Source organism: Carettochelys insculpta, chromosome 3 (assembly GCF_033958435.1).
Source record: "Carettochelys insculpta isolate YL-2023 chromosome 3, ASM3395843v1, whole genome shotgun sequence".
NCBI classification, from domain to species: Eukaryota; Metazoa; Chordata; order Testudines; family Carettochelyidae; genus Carettochelys; species Carettochelys insculpta.
This window is the reverse complement of record NC_134139.1, coordinates 3,465,415-3,480,875: the sequence shown is the minus strand read 5'-3', so window position 1 is coordinate 3,480,875 and position 15,461 is coordinate 3,465,415. Positions and strand designations below refer to the sequence as shown.

General features: G+C 62.1%; 1 protein-coding gene across 1 annotated transcript in view; it reads left to right on the top strand.

The window, feature by feature from the left end:
- PEX6 (peroxisomal biogenesis factor 6) overlaps positions 1-14,759 on the top strand; it is a 28,300-nt gene extending 13,541 nt beyond the window's left edge. The window contains exons 9-17 of the mRNA XM_074989237.1: positions 370-446; positions 2,353-2,485; positions 3,607-3,812; positions 3,885-3,946; positions 5,392-5,500; positions 9,509-9,625; positions 10,798-10,875; positions 11,431-11,570; positions 13,205-14,759. Coding sequence (XP_074845338.1) covers positions 370-446; positions 2,353-2,485; positions 3,607-3,812; positions 3,885-3,946; positions 5,392-5,500; positions 9,509-9,625; positions 10,798-10,875; positions 11,431-11,570; positions 13,205-13,341 — 1,059 coding nt within the window. The 3' untranslated portion in view covers positions 13,342-14,759. The remainder of the gene's footprint in view (positions 1-369; positions 447-2,352; positions 2,486-3,606; positions 3,813-3,884; positions 3,947-5,391; positions 5,501-9,508; positions 9,626-10,797; positions 10,876-11,430; positions 11,571-13,204) is intronic.
- The last annotated feature ends 702 nt before the right edge of the window (positions 14,760-15,461 follow it).

The following is a 15,461-nucleotide window of genomic DNA, read 5'->3' as shown; positions in this document are numbered from 1 at the left end:
CAGCCTGGCTGGGTTTGTGTCACTCCTGAAGCCTGCTGTGTTGTTAATGTTAGTGGTTTTGAGCTGTGCGGCGTCGGTGTTGCAGTAACTGGGGGGCTGTATTGGCTCTCTCTGGGGCCAGCTTTCCAAGGGGGCATTTGTGGGCCGCCACATGGAGGCCGTGTGGAATCGTGCACCCACACTTGCCTTCGGGTGTACTGCTGATGTGTGCTCCCCGACTTGCTGGGGTGGGTACCTATGCCAGGCTGTGCACCTCTGTGCAGGCACCTTCCCACTCCAGCTGAGAAGGACTCTGCCCTTGGCTCCGTTGCCCTCAGTGGCACAGGGGCTCTTCACCGCTGGACATGGGGCTCGTTTCTGTGTTCGCAGGGGTTTGTGCTGGGAGATTTCTGTGCTTTGCTGGCCCAAAGCAGCCGGGCGGCTTGCGCCAGGATTTTAAGCTCCAGGTGAGGAGACCGTCCATGAGTGAGCAGCGTGCCTGCTAGTGACCAGCACCGTAATCCTTGGGAATGAAACGCTCCAATTCCGTTGAGGGAAAGTTACCGGTTTTGTCCTCTTATCTGTGGGAGCTGTGCAGTGAATGTGTTTGTGATGGATGCAAATCCGTGGCAGAGACAAGGCAGCAGGGACAGTGTGCAGCGAGGGAGATGCAGTGACGGGGTGCAGCAACGCTGTGAGCGCAGAGATTTCAGGTGTGGTTGAGACGGCCCAATGAGTGAAATGCAGTGATTCCTCTGCAACAGGGTTGGAGCAGTGCTTGTGGCCATGGTTGAGCCAGTGCAGAGAGAGTGATGCAGTGATGGTGTGCAGTAAGGGGGCTGGTGCAGTGATGGGGGAGTGATTGAGATGGCCCATTGAGAGAGATGCAGTGATTATGTGCAGTATCGGTGCTGGTGCAGTGCTTGTGGTCATGGTTGAGCCGGTGCAGAGAGGAGGATGCAGTGATTATGTGAAGTAACAATGCTGGTGCAGTGAGGGAGGCCCAGGATGAGCCGGCACAGAGAGGAAGATGCAGTGGTTACGTGCAGTAACGGTACTGGTGCAGTGAGGGAGGCCCAGGTTGAGCGGGCGCAGAGAGGAAGATGCAGTAATTACGTGCAGTAACGGTACTGGTGCAGTGAGGGAGGCCCAGGTTGAGCTGGCGCAGAGAGGAGGATGCAGTGATTATGTGCAGTAACGTACTGGTGCAGTGAGGGAGGCCCAGGTTGAGCTGGCACAGAGAGGAAGATACAGTGATTATGTGCAGTAATGGGACTGGTGCAGTGTGGGAGGCCCAGGTTGAGCCAGCACAGAGAGGAAGATACAGTGATTACGTGCAGTAATGGGACTGGTGCAGTGAGGGAGGTCCAGGTTGAGCTGGCACAGAGAGGAAGATAGAGTGATTACATGCAGTAATGATATTGGTGCAGTGTGGGAGGCCCAGGTTGAGCCGGCACAGAGAGGAAGATGCAGTGATTACGTGCAGTAACGGTACTGGTGCAGTGAGGCAGGCCCAGGTTGAGCCGACACAGAGAGGAAGATGCAGTGATTACATGCAGTAACGATATTGGTGCAGTGTGGGAGGCCCAGGTTGAGCTGGCACAGAGAGGAAGATGCAGTGGTTACGTGCAGTAACAGTACTGGTGCAGTGAGGGAGGCCCAGGTTGAGCCGGTGCAGAGAGGAAGATGCAGTGATTACGTGCAGTAATGGTACTGGTGCAGTGAGGGAGGCCCAGGTTGAGCCGGTGCAGAGAGGAAGATACAGTGATTATGTGCAGTAATGGGACTGATGCAGTGAGGGAGGCCCAGGTTGAGCTGGCACGGAGAGGAAGATAGTGATTATGTGCAGTAATGGTACTGGTGCAGTGTGGGAGGCCCAGGTTGAGCCGGCACGGAGAGGAAGATACAGTGATTACGTGCAGTAATGGGACTGGTGCAGTGAGGGAGGCCCAGGTTGAGCTGGCACAGAGAGGAAGATAGAGTGATTACATGCAGTAATGATATTGGTGCAGTGTGGGAGGCCCAGGTTGAGCCGGCGCAGAGAGGAAGATGCAGTGATTATGTGCAGTAACGGTACTGGTGCAGTGAGGGAGGCCCAGGTTGAGCCGGCACAGAGAGGAAGATACAGTGATTATGTGCAGTAATGGGACTGGTGCAGTGAGGGAGGCCCAGGTTGAGCCGGTGCAGAGAGGAAGATGCAGTGACTAGTGGGTGCGCAGCTAGAACAGTGCTAGGCCTAAGGCAGTGAGGCTCGAGCAGTGACTAGCAGGGAGGGGCCAGGTGGCGGGGGCAGCGCAGGACGAGCAGTGCTACTTGCGGTGAATTGAGCGTGTGAAGAGAACACCCTTGGATTTTCCCCTTCCCTTTGGCCAGTTTCCCAGGGGGGCTGAGCGAGGATGAGGAGAGGGATTTTTGTGCGGCTGGGTTCCCTGTTCTCCTGGAGGACCTGAACGTTGCCCTGGACCAGCTGCAGGAGGCACATTCGCAAGCCGCCAGAGCCCCAAAGGTAGGAACCTCTGAGCGGGGGACGATGCTTCCCCCCACCCCTCCCCTTGGCACGCCAAGCTGTGCTTCAGCAGAGAGACGTCCCCAGGTGCTCTCAGGGCCAGGGCATCTGATGAGCAGCAGCCTGGTGGGGGTCTCTCCCATTGTGTGCCCCCACTGGGATTTCCGCCCCAGGCCTCTGCAGAGCGTTTGCTCTCAGGGGATCTCGCGCAGGATGATGACAGAGGCACCCTGTCACCTGTGGGGAGCACTTCGCAGAGCCATTGCCCTGGTCCCCCTCCGAGGGTGTCCGCACAACGCCTTCAAAAGACAGGCCTGGCGCTTAAAGTAACAGCCCTGCTGGAGGCTGAAAGCCCTGGGCTGAGCAGACACGCTTGATTTATGGCTTATTGCAACCATCCGTAGCCCACTTTTTCCCTCCTGGGAGAAGAGAGTGTCTGGAGGCTGCTTCCCCACATGGTCCCACGTGTGCTAAACAGCCTCGTGCCCCATGAGCTTAGCTGTGATGCTCCGAGTTAGTTCCCCAGCCCTGCGGAGGAGCTCCGTGTAGCACAGAGCTTGTTGGAAGCTGAAGGAGGTGGGGTCTCAGGCACTGGCAGGGTAGAGGCTGGATCAGCGGGGCCGGCAAGTGGGAGGAGCCCAAGTGGGGGGCAGGGGAGGGCAGCTGGGTCGGGGGGACAGGCCTGGGGGGCTGTGCCAGTAGAGGGTGGTGCAGCAGGGAGAGGTACTCCATGAGAAGGGGGCGTGGAGCGGAGGGTGGTCAGGCCATGCGGCAGGGGAAGACGGGGCAGGGAGCTGTGGGGGGGGTCCGAGCTGCTGGCCTGGAGTTTGGGGGCAGCGGGTGAGAGAAGGGGAGGTGCTCAGACCCACGCACGGGAGGGGTACCAGTTTGGGGGCAGCGGGTGAGAGAAGGGGAGGTGCTCAGACCCACGCACGGGAGGGGTACCAGTTTGGGGGCAGCGGGTGAGAGAAGGGGAGGCGCTCAGACCCACGCACGGGAGGGGTACCAGTGTGGCCCGTTTGCACAGCTGCCGGTCAGAGCCCCGGGGCTGGGAGCTGGAGCAAGCCTGCTGTTGTGTTGCGGGGGCCGGAGGGGGTGACGGGCTGTCGCTCTCGCTGCAGATCCCCTCGGTCACCTGGCAGGACGTGGGCGGGCTGCAGGAGGCAAAGAAGGAGATCCTGGACACCATCCAGCTGCCCCTGGAGCACCCAGAGCTGATGGCTTTGGGGCTGCGCCGCTCTGGCCTTCTGCTCTACGGGCCTCCTGGCACGGGGAAGACCCTGCTGGCGAAAGCCGTGGCCACTGAGTGCACCATGACTTTCCTGAGGTGCGGGGCGGGGCAGGGTGGGGCTCCCTGTGCAGGGCTGGGCTAACTGGGTGCCTGCTCTCTTCCCGGCAGCGTGAAGGGGCCGGAGCTCATCAACATGTACGTGGGACAGAGCGAAGGGAACGTGCGTGAAGGTGAGTGGCAGCCCCCTCCGCTGGCAGTGTGGCTGGCCAGGTGGCCATGCAGCTTGGGAGCCTGCTGTGCATGGGAGGGGGCAGATGAGCCGCAGGGCCGAAGTCTTCCCACCTGCTGCCCGTGACGAGGCTGCTGGGGCCGGCAGACCAACCTGCTCTGTCTCCTGGGCCTGCTGGCTCAGCCTCCCGCCCGTCGGCAGGCTCTGAAACCCTTTGTGTGACACCCTGCGTCCCCGTCTGCCCTCTCGTCACTCCCAGCGCACCTCACCTGGGTCCTCTGGAGCCTGGCTCTTGTGTAGCCTGTCCGCCAGTCTCTGCGCTTCTCCCCAAAAGCCACATGGCAGGGGAGAGGCGCCACCGCCTCAGCTCCCTGCCTGCTCCTGCTCCTGCTCCCACTCCCAGCCGCCTGACCTTCCTGCTCTGTTAATTCACATGGGGTAAACGGAGCCAGAGAGGCCACGGTGCTAACACGACCCTAGTCCCGGAGCCGGCTCAGGGCCCAGGGACTGGGTGTGCCCGGACGTCCCAGGAAGGCAATCGCTGCGGCAGAGCTTGCAGCCCGGCCCAAGGACAAGACCCCACCAGTAGATGAACCGCAGGGTGGGGGTGGCCGAGGGACTGGTGAAAGGAGCCCCCCTCTGTGGGGCATTAGCGCCCGATGGCGCCTCTCCCCTGCCCCGTTTGGGGAGAAGCGCAGAGCAGGGCCAGCCCAGGGACAGCAGCAGCAGAAGCGGAGGCCTCTGGGTTGTGGCCGTTTCCCTGCCTGTCTGTGCCCTGTACTGAGTGGCTGAGTGAAGGGGCTGGGGCACAGCGACAGCCATGCTCCTCCTCCCCTGCTGCCCTGGCCCTCCCGTGTCTTCCCGCGCAGCCCACACGAGCCCACACGCTAGCCTGCCATCTGCAGCCTTCCCACTGGCCGCTGCCTGCGTGTGCGATGGCTCACCCCTGCCCCAGGGCCGGCCTGGGCTGGGTGCACAGTCATGCCTCGTTGCTGCCTTGTGCTTCCCGGCCTGTCTCCATCTGCTGTCTTCTGTCTTGTGAGCTCTTTGGGGCAGGGGCTGTCTGTGTTTGCACAGCGCCTAGCGCAGCGTGGCCCTGGGCTGTCGGATGCTCCTGCGAGGCAGCTCCTAAATAACAGTGATGGTGGGTAGCCGTCCCGGGGGCCCCTGCCCAGCTGCCCTCTTCTCTTTGTGCTCTCGGGCTTGCCTCATGTCCCTGGGGCCTGGAATAGAAGCCCTGTTCCCTCCCTCCCTGACAACTGTGGGTGTTCCCTGTCGTGTCCCTGGTGGGCTGGCCAAGATCTGGGCTGAAGAATGTGCGCCTGCAAAGCAGAATCCAGCCATTCTCCCGTGTAACGGCTCCTCCCACTCTGGGCTCCCCAGCAGCGCGGTTCTCCCCACACAGCCTGTTCTGCGCCCATGCTCTGCATGTGTCTCTCCTCCCAGTGTTTGCCAGAGCCAGGGGAGCTGCTCCCTGCATTGTCTTCTTCGATGAACTGGATTCCTTGGCCCCCAGGCGTGGGCGGAGCGGAGACTCGGGTGGCGTGATGGACAGGTGAGTGCTTGCTGCGCCGTTTGTTTTGGCAGCTACATTAGAGTCCTGGGCGGTGCCGTACGAACCACACACCTGAGCTGGCTCCTCTGGGCCTAGTGTGTGCGGCTTGGTGGCAGAATCTCCCCTCGGTTCCTCCCTCCCTGGCTCTCCGCTCCTCCCGGTCTGCTCATTTTCCAGCAGGGACTTGGTACCCACTTGCTCCCTGGGAGTCCTAGTCTGTCTACAGAAGAGTCCTTCTCTGGCTGCCGTCAGGCCCTTCTGGTGGTGGGTGTGGGGCAAACACTTAGAATCATAGAATCCTAGAGCTGGAAGATACCTCAGGAGGTCTTAGAGTCCAGCCCCCTGCCCAAAGCAGGACCAACCACAACTAAATCATCCCAGCCAGGGCCATGTCAAGCCGGGACTTAAAAACCGCTAGGGATGGAGATTCCCCCACCTCTCTCCGTAACACATTCCAGTCCTTCACCACCCGCCTGGGGAAATAGTTTTTCCTAATATCCAACATACACCCCCCTGCCCTCTAACTTGAGACCATTGCTCCCTATTCTGTCATCCGTCACAACTGGGAACAGCCTCTCTCCATCCCCTCTAGAGCCCCCTTCAGGTAGCTGAAGGCGGCTACCAAGTCTCCCCTCACTCTGTTCAGACTAAATAGTCCCAGTCCCCCAGTCTCTCCTCATAAGTCATGTGCTTCAGCCCCTTAGTCATTTTCTTTGCCCTCTGCTGGACTCTGTCCAGTGCATCCACATCCTTTTTGTAATGGGGGCCCACAACTGGATGCAGTACTCTGGATGTGGCCTCACCAGTGCTGCATATGGAGGAACAATAACTTCTCTAGATCTGTAACAGAGAGGTGGCTGTGTCAGTCTGTGTTCTAACAAAACAAACCAGCAGTCATGGAGCACTTTAAAGACTGACAAAATCATTTAGTTACGTGGCTCCTGTCTTGCTGTCTCTAGATCTGCTGGAAATGCTTCTCCCAATGCACCCCAATATGCCATTGGCCTCCTTGGCTACAAGGGCGTGCTGTTGACTCATATCCAGCCTCTCATCCACTGTAATCCCCAGATCCTTTTCTGCTGCACTGCCACTTAGCCAGTCAGTCCTCAGCCTGTAACAGCGCTTGGGAATTTTCCGTCCCAAGTGCAGGACTCTGCACTTCTCCTTGCTGAACCTCATCAGATTTCTTTTGGCCCAATGCTCCGATTTATCCAGGTCACTCTGGACCCTATCCCTACCCTCCAGCATATCTACCCATCCGCCAGCATAGCGTCACCTGTGAACATGCTGAGGGTACAATCCATCCCCTCGTTAATGAACTGAAAGGCCATTAATGAACTTACTACGAGAGAGCCAACTTCAGGAGTTTGCCCTGGAGCAGCTTCCCACCACCATGGGCTTCTCTGCCTTCCTCCCAACTGTTCTGCCATTTCTGCCTCACTGGTGGTTGTTTTCTTGCTCCAGGGTAGGACCCAGACAGGCCTCAGTGTTCAGGCTGCTGTGCAGGGGTGTCTGAAAACACGGTCTGTGCCCCTGCCGCCTTCTCGGCCGAGCTCATAGCCCCTCTTGTCCCTTTCCCTCTTTCAGCCGGGAAGCGGCAGGGGTTGCTGGGCGAGGCACACCGCACCATTTGCATGTCAGCAGCAGGCCTGACTGCACGTTGTGGCAGCCGGCAGGGTGCGGCAGGAGGCCTGGAGGGGAGCACATGCCAGGCTGAGCTGTGTGCAGTGAGGTGTAGCCCAGAGTGCTATAAAGGGGCGGGCCTGTGCTGGGCTGAGCCCTACAAAGCATCCCCTGGCTTGAGGGGTAGCTTCCCAGGTCTGGGCTGTGCCCGTGGGCCTAGGAATGAAGTCTGCTGGCTAGAAGAGACACAGCAGAGTATCCCAAGGCCAGCAGCGTCCACTGTGATTGTCTGGTCGGCCCCACTGCAGAGCACAGGCCAGAGACCTGCCCCAGAATAACCCCTGGAGCAGAGCCTTGGAAGCAGAGCCCATCTGGATTTAAAAACCGCCAGGGCTGGCAAATCCCCAGCAGCACTTGGCAAATGGTGCCCAAATAGTACCTCTCACTGGTAAATACACACCTTCTGCCCAGGCTGGGCTTGGCTGGCTTCAGCCTCCCACCGCTGGGCCACGTTCTGCCTTTGTCTCTGGGGCTGAAGAGCCCATTGCTACGTATTTGTCGCACAAGGAGATACTTACAGGCCCTGATGAGCTCCCCCTTTGCTCTGTGTTCAGCTTAAGTCGACTGAGACCCTGGGGCCATCGCTGCCAGGCAGGGTTTGTGGCCTTGGATCAGTCTTGTGGCTCTTCTCTGACCCCTCTCCCTTTTATCAACATCCTCCCTGAGCAGAGGGTGGCAGAACTGAGCCCAGGGTCCCAGCCGTGCTCACACCAGTGCCAAACACAGAGGTAAAGTCACCTCCTGGCTCCTGCCGGAGATTCCAAGGAGCACCTGAGCCCCTTTGACCACGGTGGCACTGAGAGCTCCTGTTCAGCTGCTGATCCGCCCGGACCCCCAGCTCTTTTTTCAGAGTCGACGGTACCCTGAGTCAACTGAGAAGTCCTGGGGCACCTTAGAGACTAACAGATTTTTTTTTCGCCCACAAAAGCTGATGCTCCAAAAAATCTGTTAGTTTATGAGGTGCCCCAGGACTTCTCGGTGTTTCTGCAGCTGCAGACTAACCTGGCTCTCCCTCTGGTACTTGTCATCCTGGGAGCGTGGCCGGTGTCCTTTGTTTCCAGATGTAGACCTTGATGTTCAGCTGATTCAGAATGCCTAGTATTGGCTACTCCCCAGTTTACCAAGCAATCCAGACCCCTCTGAATCAGTCACCCCTCCTCTGCATATTTTATCACTGGCCCCAATTTTGTGCCATCTGCAAATTTTATCATGATAATTTTATACTTTCTTCCAGGTCACTGGTAGAATCATTACATAGCCCAGGGCCATGAGCCAGTCTCTGTGGGCCCCCCGGCAACTCGCCCATCCTGGAATCAGACCCCATGTACAGTTACATTTTTGAGTCCTATCTGCTTTTAATTCATTTAACGTGAGCCGTGGTAGTTGTGTATCATTCTAGTTTGTCCATGTCACTGTCCTGAGATACCAAATCAAACCGCTGACAGAGGTCTGCCTCCATTACATCAACATTACCGTTATTTCCTCCAAAGCTGATATCAAGTCAGTTTTGCAGGGTTTGTTTTCCGCAAAGCCATGCTGAGTGGCATGAATTCTGCATGAAGCCCTTCCCTGCTTTAATTCATTATTACTCAATTCCTGTGTCAACCACTCCACCTCCTTGTGCAGGGTCAGTGTCGGGCAGGACTAGAATTACCCTGGTCCTCATGTTTACCCTTTGGAAGTATTGGCACATTGGCTTTCTTCCAGCTCTCAGCTGCGATTTGCAAACATCTCTGTAGGGAACATGATCCGCAGACATGTGTGTTTGTCTGTATCTGGCCCTCGTCACCAGAGCCCAGCAGCACTTCTCAGTTTCTGTGTGCACGCCCCACATGCCTGGGGGCGGGGCAGCGTTGGGAACAGAGGCTTAGGGAGATTAAGGGGCTTGCCTGAGATCTCGCAGTGAGTCTGGCAGAGCTGGGAATGTGCCTTATCCACAGGGCACTGGTGTTCTTGCTCCAGAGCCCATGTAGTGCCCTATTGGGTAGGCCTGGGGTCTCGCGTCATCCCTGCAGGCAGTGCTTTCAGGGGTGGCTCTGAAGCTGTGCTGTGGGAGGCCTGGCCTCCAGGACAGGTGTTGGGAGGGGAAGTCAAAAGACTCGGGTTCCACGCTCCCTCTGCTTAACCTTCCTGGACTCGGGGCAGGGCCTGGCTCTTGCAGTGTGTCTGCACCGGGCCTTGCTCTGAGCTGGGTCCATGGCACTGCAGTGACAGGAACACTGTGACGTGTCCATGGATCCAGGAGGGGTGTTTGTAGCTTGGGGTGGGTTTGCCAGTAACTCCCGCGTATTCACCCCTTTGGTGTTCCTCCCCGGCCCTGGCTAGGGTTGTGTCCCAGCTGCTAGCAGAGCTCGACGGGCTTCATTCCACCAGAGACGTCTTTGTGATCGGAGCCACCAACAGACCGGACCTCCTGGACCCAGCTCTGCTCCGGCCTGGCAGGTAGGCTGCCTGCAGCTCCCTTTGCAGGCACACATGGGCACAGGTCTTCTCCATGTGAACAGAAGCTCTCTAGGCCCTGCCTCAGTCTGGGGACCCATGGGGCGAGGGGCCGTTCCCTGTGCGATGCCGGGGGGCGAGGGGCCGCCGGGCCCGTTCCCCGCGCGATGCCGGGGGGCGAGGGGCCGCCGGGGCCGTTCCCCGCGCGATGCCGGGGGGCGAGGGGCCGCCGGGGCCGTTCCCCGCGCGATGCCGGGGGGCGAGGGGCCGCCGGGCCCGTTCCCCGCGCGATGCCGGGGGGCGAGGGGCCGCCGGGCCCGTTCCCCGCGTGATGCCGGGGGGCGAGGGGCCGCCGGGGCCGTTCCCCGCGCGATGCCGGGGGGCGAGGGGCCGCCGGGCCCGTTCCCCGCGTGATGCCGGGGGGCGAGGGGCCGCCGGGGCCGTTCCCCGCGCGATGCCGGGGGGCGAGGGGCCGCCGGGGCCGTTCCCCGCGCGATGCCGGGGGGCGAGGGGCCGCCGGGGCCGTTCCCGGTGCGATGCCGCCGGGCGAGGGGCCGCCGGGGCCGTTCCTTGTGTGATGCTGCCGGGGCCGTTCCCTGCGCGATGCTGGGGCCTCTGTGTGGGGCAGGGCCTCGCGCAGCACAATCCCCCCCCCGGCCCGCCGACTGCAGCCTTTGAGGCTCCCACAGTGGGGACAGTGGGGGTGATTCACTTCCTGTTGTCCTCCTGCGCCTTTGTTCTCAGCTGGCAGCATAGTGGAAGCAGGATCGGCCTGGGGTGTGAGCCCTGGTGGGGGCTCCCCAGCCTCTGCACAGCGGCTGCAAAGGGCCTGTGCTGGCCTCCTGCTCCTCACCTTTCATGGGCATGGAGCGGGGCGCAGGGCAGGGCTGGTGCATGTTGATTCTGGCTGCCTAGGCCGGCCCCAGCCCATGGGGGCTGCTGCCGCAGCGCCGGAGCTAGTGGGACAGGCTGAGAGCTGGGTGATGTAAAGCCACCTCTGTCTCCACCCCCCTGAGCTCTGCTGGAGAGTGGAGCTGGTGACACTGATGCCAGAGGGCCCCCTCTGTGCCATGACCCTGGTGGTGGGAGGAGGGGCTGATTGCTGGTGCTTGGCCCCTGCTGCTTGGCTTGTGAAGCTGGAGTTGGCCTTGACTGGCTCTTTCCCCCGCTGCCAGGTTCGACAAGCTGGTGTATGTCGGCATAAATGAGGACCGCGAGTCTCAGCTGCAGGTGCTGAGTGCCATCACCAGGAAGTGAGTATCTGCCTAGCTGCTGACTGCTGGGGGCGCTGGGCTTGCCCGTGGGCTCCTGTGGCTGGGTGGACAGCAGGGCAGAGGGGCCCCTCATGGAGGCCAGCCTCTGGGGGCTGTTTGGAGGGGTGTTAAGTTTCCCCGTCTGGCCTGTGGATGGTCCCTGCTGTTTCCTCCCATGCAGGCCCGGCGCAGCTGCTCGGAGACGCTGAGTCTGTGCCTTGCGGTCCCCAGCCTGGAGTGCGGGTTGCTGACGTTGGGGTTGTGTTGGTGTAGATGGCTGTGGGAGCTCTCCTCTGGGAGGAGCCAGAGCTGCCGGCCCCGGTCTTCCCGCGGAGGGAGCTGAACGGCTCTGGGAGCCGCCCTGTGGGAACAAGACCCCACCTGTGGCGCAGGCCAGCCATGTCTTGTGGGGCGCCAGTGAGCTGGTCAATGGAGTGGTACAGCCGGGAGCGCAGAGCCCCGAGGGGCCTGCCCAGGGAGCTGCTGGAGGCGTGTGGCTGGGTTCAGCCTCCCACTGCCCGTGGCACTAACTGCTGGGCATTTCCCGCCTGGCAGGTTCAAGCTGGACTCCTCGGTGAGTCTTAGCGGGGTCCTCGAGCAGTGCCCTGCGCAGCTGACGGGTGCGGATCTCTACGCGCTGTGCGCAGACGCCATGATGTGTGCCGTCAAGCGGAAGGTGGAGTGGATCGAGGAAGGTAGGAGCCCAGCGCCTGCATGGAGGTTACAGAGCAGCTGCCAGGCCAGGGCCTTCCCCCGCAGGTGCTGGGGGCAGCAAAGGGCAGCCTGGGTGCGGGTGAAGTGTTCTGGTGTCTTGTGACATTTCCCCTCCGGCTGGGAGGAGGCAGCTCCGGGGGTGGTCGGGGCATCCAGTCTTGGTGGGGTCTTGCTCCCCACTGGGTGTTCTGAGGGCTTTCCCGAGGGATGCCAAACTGGGGGAATCGTGCCCCCACGCCAGCCCTCCGGAGCAGGGCAAGGCAGCATTGCCCATGAGCTAGCGCTGTGGCCTGGGAGCTAGGAGCCTGCGTGGCCAAACCCTGGCTTGTCTGAGTCCATTGAGCCCCACACGTCTGGGTCCCTCGTCCTCCGTCGGCCTGTGGGACTGGGGCATTAGAGCAGCCTCTGCACTGAGCTCCCCGCTGGAGCAGGGCTGGGACCCTGGCCTCCTGCTCCTCCCAGTATTAGCTTCCTGCCGCAGTAAAAAGGGGCCGAGTGAGTCAGACCTGAGAACTGCTCTGTCCGGGGCGGGCGAGCCAGGTGCCAGCCAGTGGGCAGGGCCGTGGCCCAGCCTTCCTGCCCACCGAAGCCAGGGCAGTGGCCTTGCTGGGGCTGTGTTCAGTCACCCAGTGGGGCTGCAATGTTGTCTCGCCCCAGCCAGTCTCCCTCATGTCTGTGACTTACCCTGCATAAACAAACATTACACCAGTGGGCCGGAGACGGGCTGTGCTGTGCTGTGCTGGCTGGCAGGCAGGCAGCCACGTCCCCCTTGGCTTGCTGCCTCAGTTAACGGGCACAAGGCCACTGCGCAGTGATAGGTTGGCACCAGGCTCAGAGAATGGTCCCACCAGGGTGCCTCCCAGCCCCAAAGTGACCAAGGGGCTGGCCCAGGCGGGGAGCGTCTGAGAGCGGAGGAGGTACAGCTTGGCCAAGGGACTAGAGCCTGGGCCCACGCAGCTCCCCAAAGCCTGCAGGCTGGAGGGAGGCGGTCTGCTGGGCTCTCTGCTGCTGCCCTTGCTCTGCTTGTTCCAGCTGCTCTGCGCCTGCTCTCTCTGCAGACGGGCTGGGACGGGACGGGCTGGGCTGGGGAGACAGGCAGGAGCTGTCCCCTCTGCTCGCGAGGAGAGCGGGGGTCAGGTTTGCCAGCCCACGCTCTTCCACGGCACCAGGCAGCGCCCAGAGCCCTGGGGCGCGAGTTCTCTTGTTTCCGAGTGCGCAGCCTGGGGGCGGCACTCGGGCCTTTGCGCTGCAGCCACGACGGTTAGACGCTTGGTTCCGACCCCAGGAGCTGCATCACCCATAATTGGGCTGCAGAACGTCCTCCGGCACAAGTTGCAGCAGGCACCTTTGGGAGGCGTCCCACAGGGCAGCTTGTTTGCCTCAGCTGGGCAGCTTTCGTTACGCCATGGCTCTGACTGGGAGGGCAGGCCCAGAGGGGGCGTTCCTGCGCTGCCAGCAGCAGCGAGGGGCTGGGCGAAGGGAGAGCCTTGCCCAGCCTGGAGCGGTTGGGGTCAGGTCTTGCCTGGCTGGGGCAGGTCTCTGGGCTGGGCTGGGGGGTTCAGAGCAGCTCCCTGGGCTGTCTGCACTCAGATCCCTCCCTGCCTCTCTCCCCCAGGGCTGGACACAGAGAGTTCGGACCTAGTTCTGACCATGGAGGACTTCGGCCACGCTGCTGGCAGGCTGCAGCCCTCCGTCTCGCAGCAGGAGCTGCTCAGACACAGGGTGATCCAGCAGAAATTTGCTGCCTGCTAGCCAGCCTCGGGTGGGAGAGCAGCACGTCGCCCAAAGGCGGGCACCTCCCAGAGGAGCAGCCCAGGCCCTTGGGCTGAAGGACGAGGTGCCGGGGCATCCCCTGCTGAGCCCGGCCAGGCCTGGCCCCGGTCCTGATTGTGGCACAGCATTCAGCCGAGGACCCCGCCTCCCACCCCAGTCGGGGGTGCACCGCAGCCTGCCTCCTCCTGCCCCCACAGCTGCCATTCTGCCCAGGAGGCAGGGCTGGGACGAAGGCCCTGCTGGGCTGGCGCATCGCCAGGGGAAGGACGACGCCCAAGGCCCTGGGAGCCCCTGCGCTGGCATGGCCTGGCCCGGCCCATGGCCGCCTGTGGGCTGTTGGTGTTCGGGACTAGGCAGTGCTGGCCCTAGTGTGTCCCCCCCAGGAGTGAACAGTCCTCCCTCTGCCCAGCGCTTCCCTTTGCAGATGCCGGTGTTGGGGGCAAGAACGGGCCTCCCCCCGCTGGGCCAGGCACAGCCTTGATGCTGCGTATAAAGTCCCCTCGGCAGGGCTCTCCGGGTGCCTGCAGCCAGTGCTGGTCCCTGGGCTGCTGCTGTGGTGCAGTAGGCAAGGTTAGTCCCTGGGCTAGTGCTGACCTGGCAGCTCAGCAGTAGAGAAACAGGGAGCTGTAACGGGGGGCAGCGGCCTGCTCAGGGCTGGGCTGGGTGGGGCAGGGCGTGCTCAGGGCTGGGCTGGCGGGGAGGAGGGGAGGCAGCAGGGGTGTGGCTGTGGGTTTGGCAGTGCCAGACCCACCCCACGTGGAGCAGGCAGGACCAAGGCCCCGCAGCTGTCTAGGGGTGTATGCAGATGGGGGCAGGTCTCAGACAGGTCACCTTGTGGGAGGGGGATTTGCACATCCTCCCCCCGGGGCCAGGCACCACTGAAGGGTGGCTTGAGCTGGTCCCCTGCATGGTAGGCGCGCTCATCCCAAGCGCCAGGCCTGCGGGGTGTGGCGTTAGCCAGCTGCCCTCCCTGTGGCTGTGCACGCTGCACAGGATAGGCCTTTCCTTCCCCCAGGGCCTGGCCCAGGCCCAGCCAGGAGGGAGAGTGAATGTGTGGGGCCCTGAAAAGCAGGGGGTCACACCGCAGAGGTTCTGACGTGTCACAGCACCCACAGTGGGAGGCCCCGGTGGCTGCCCGGCCACTGCACTGGCTGGAACTGCCCTACACTGCTTTTTCTCAATAAAGGGCAGGCTCGGGCCTAGGCTGGGCATTTGTCGACCTGCCGTAGCGTGCAGCCTCCCCGGAGCCAGCTTGTGTCAGAGCTGCCAGGGCTATGCTCTGGGCAGGGCCCGTGATGGCGGCGTCTGGTCCCCACACCTGCAGAGCGCAAGACGCAGCCGCCCCTGGGTGAGAAGCTGGCACGGACAGCGCCAGCCAGCCAGGCCTGGCAGCCCCGGGGCCCACTGAGACTTGCGCAGGGACCTTGGCTTCTGGTTCTTTCTCGCCACACATGGGCCAGCAGCGCCCCCTCCCCTGGCGTCCCCTCGCAGGGACTCACACCTGGCCCCAGCCAGGCCTGGCATCATTCCCCCCGCCCCAGCTGTGCCTGCTCTGCTAGCAGCACTGCCTCTTTCCTGCCACCTGGGAGCAGGTGCGAGCCCAGGCAGGCCCTGGTGGGGAGGGAGCCCTGGGCAGGTCACAGGCCTCCTGGGTGCAAGCGCTGGGCCCAGCCCTTCATGGCTGTGCTGCACCGCTGCCCTCGCTGCGCTGGGGCCAGAGACCGACTGCTGCCCTGAGCATCTGCCCTGCCTGCCAGCCCCTGAGCAGCACCTGGCCAGCAGCAGCACCTTAAGGCTGACACCCGCCAAGTGCCCCGGCTGCCCTGCTGCTGGAAGCTGGGCCCTGTGCTTGGGGGGGCTGAGGCGCCACCTTCAGGAAGTCAGTGGGGGGCCAGGAGCCTGGGCTGGACAGCAGCCACCTGCCCCAGCTGGCAGTGGTTTTCCTGCCCGCAGGGTTGTGCCACCTGCTTTGCTCTGTCCTTCTCCCTGCACGCAGCTGGCTGAGGCTCACACTGCTGCGCTGGTCATGCTGAGGCCTCCCTTCAAGGCCAGCCAGCAGTGACTCTCGTCCTGGGGTCCTGGCAGCACAGTCCCAGCTG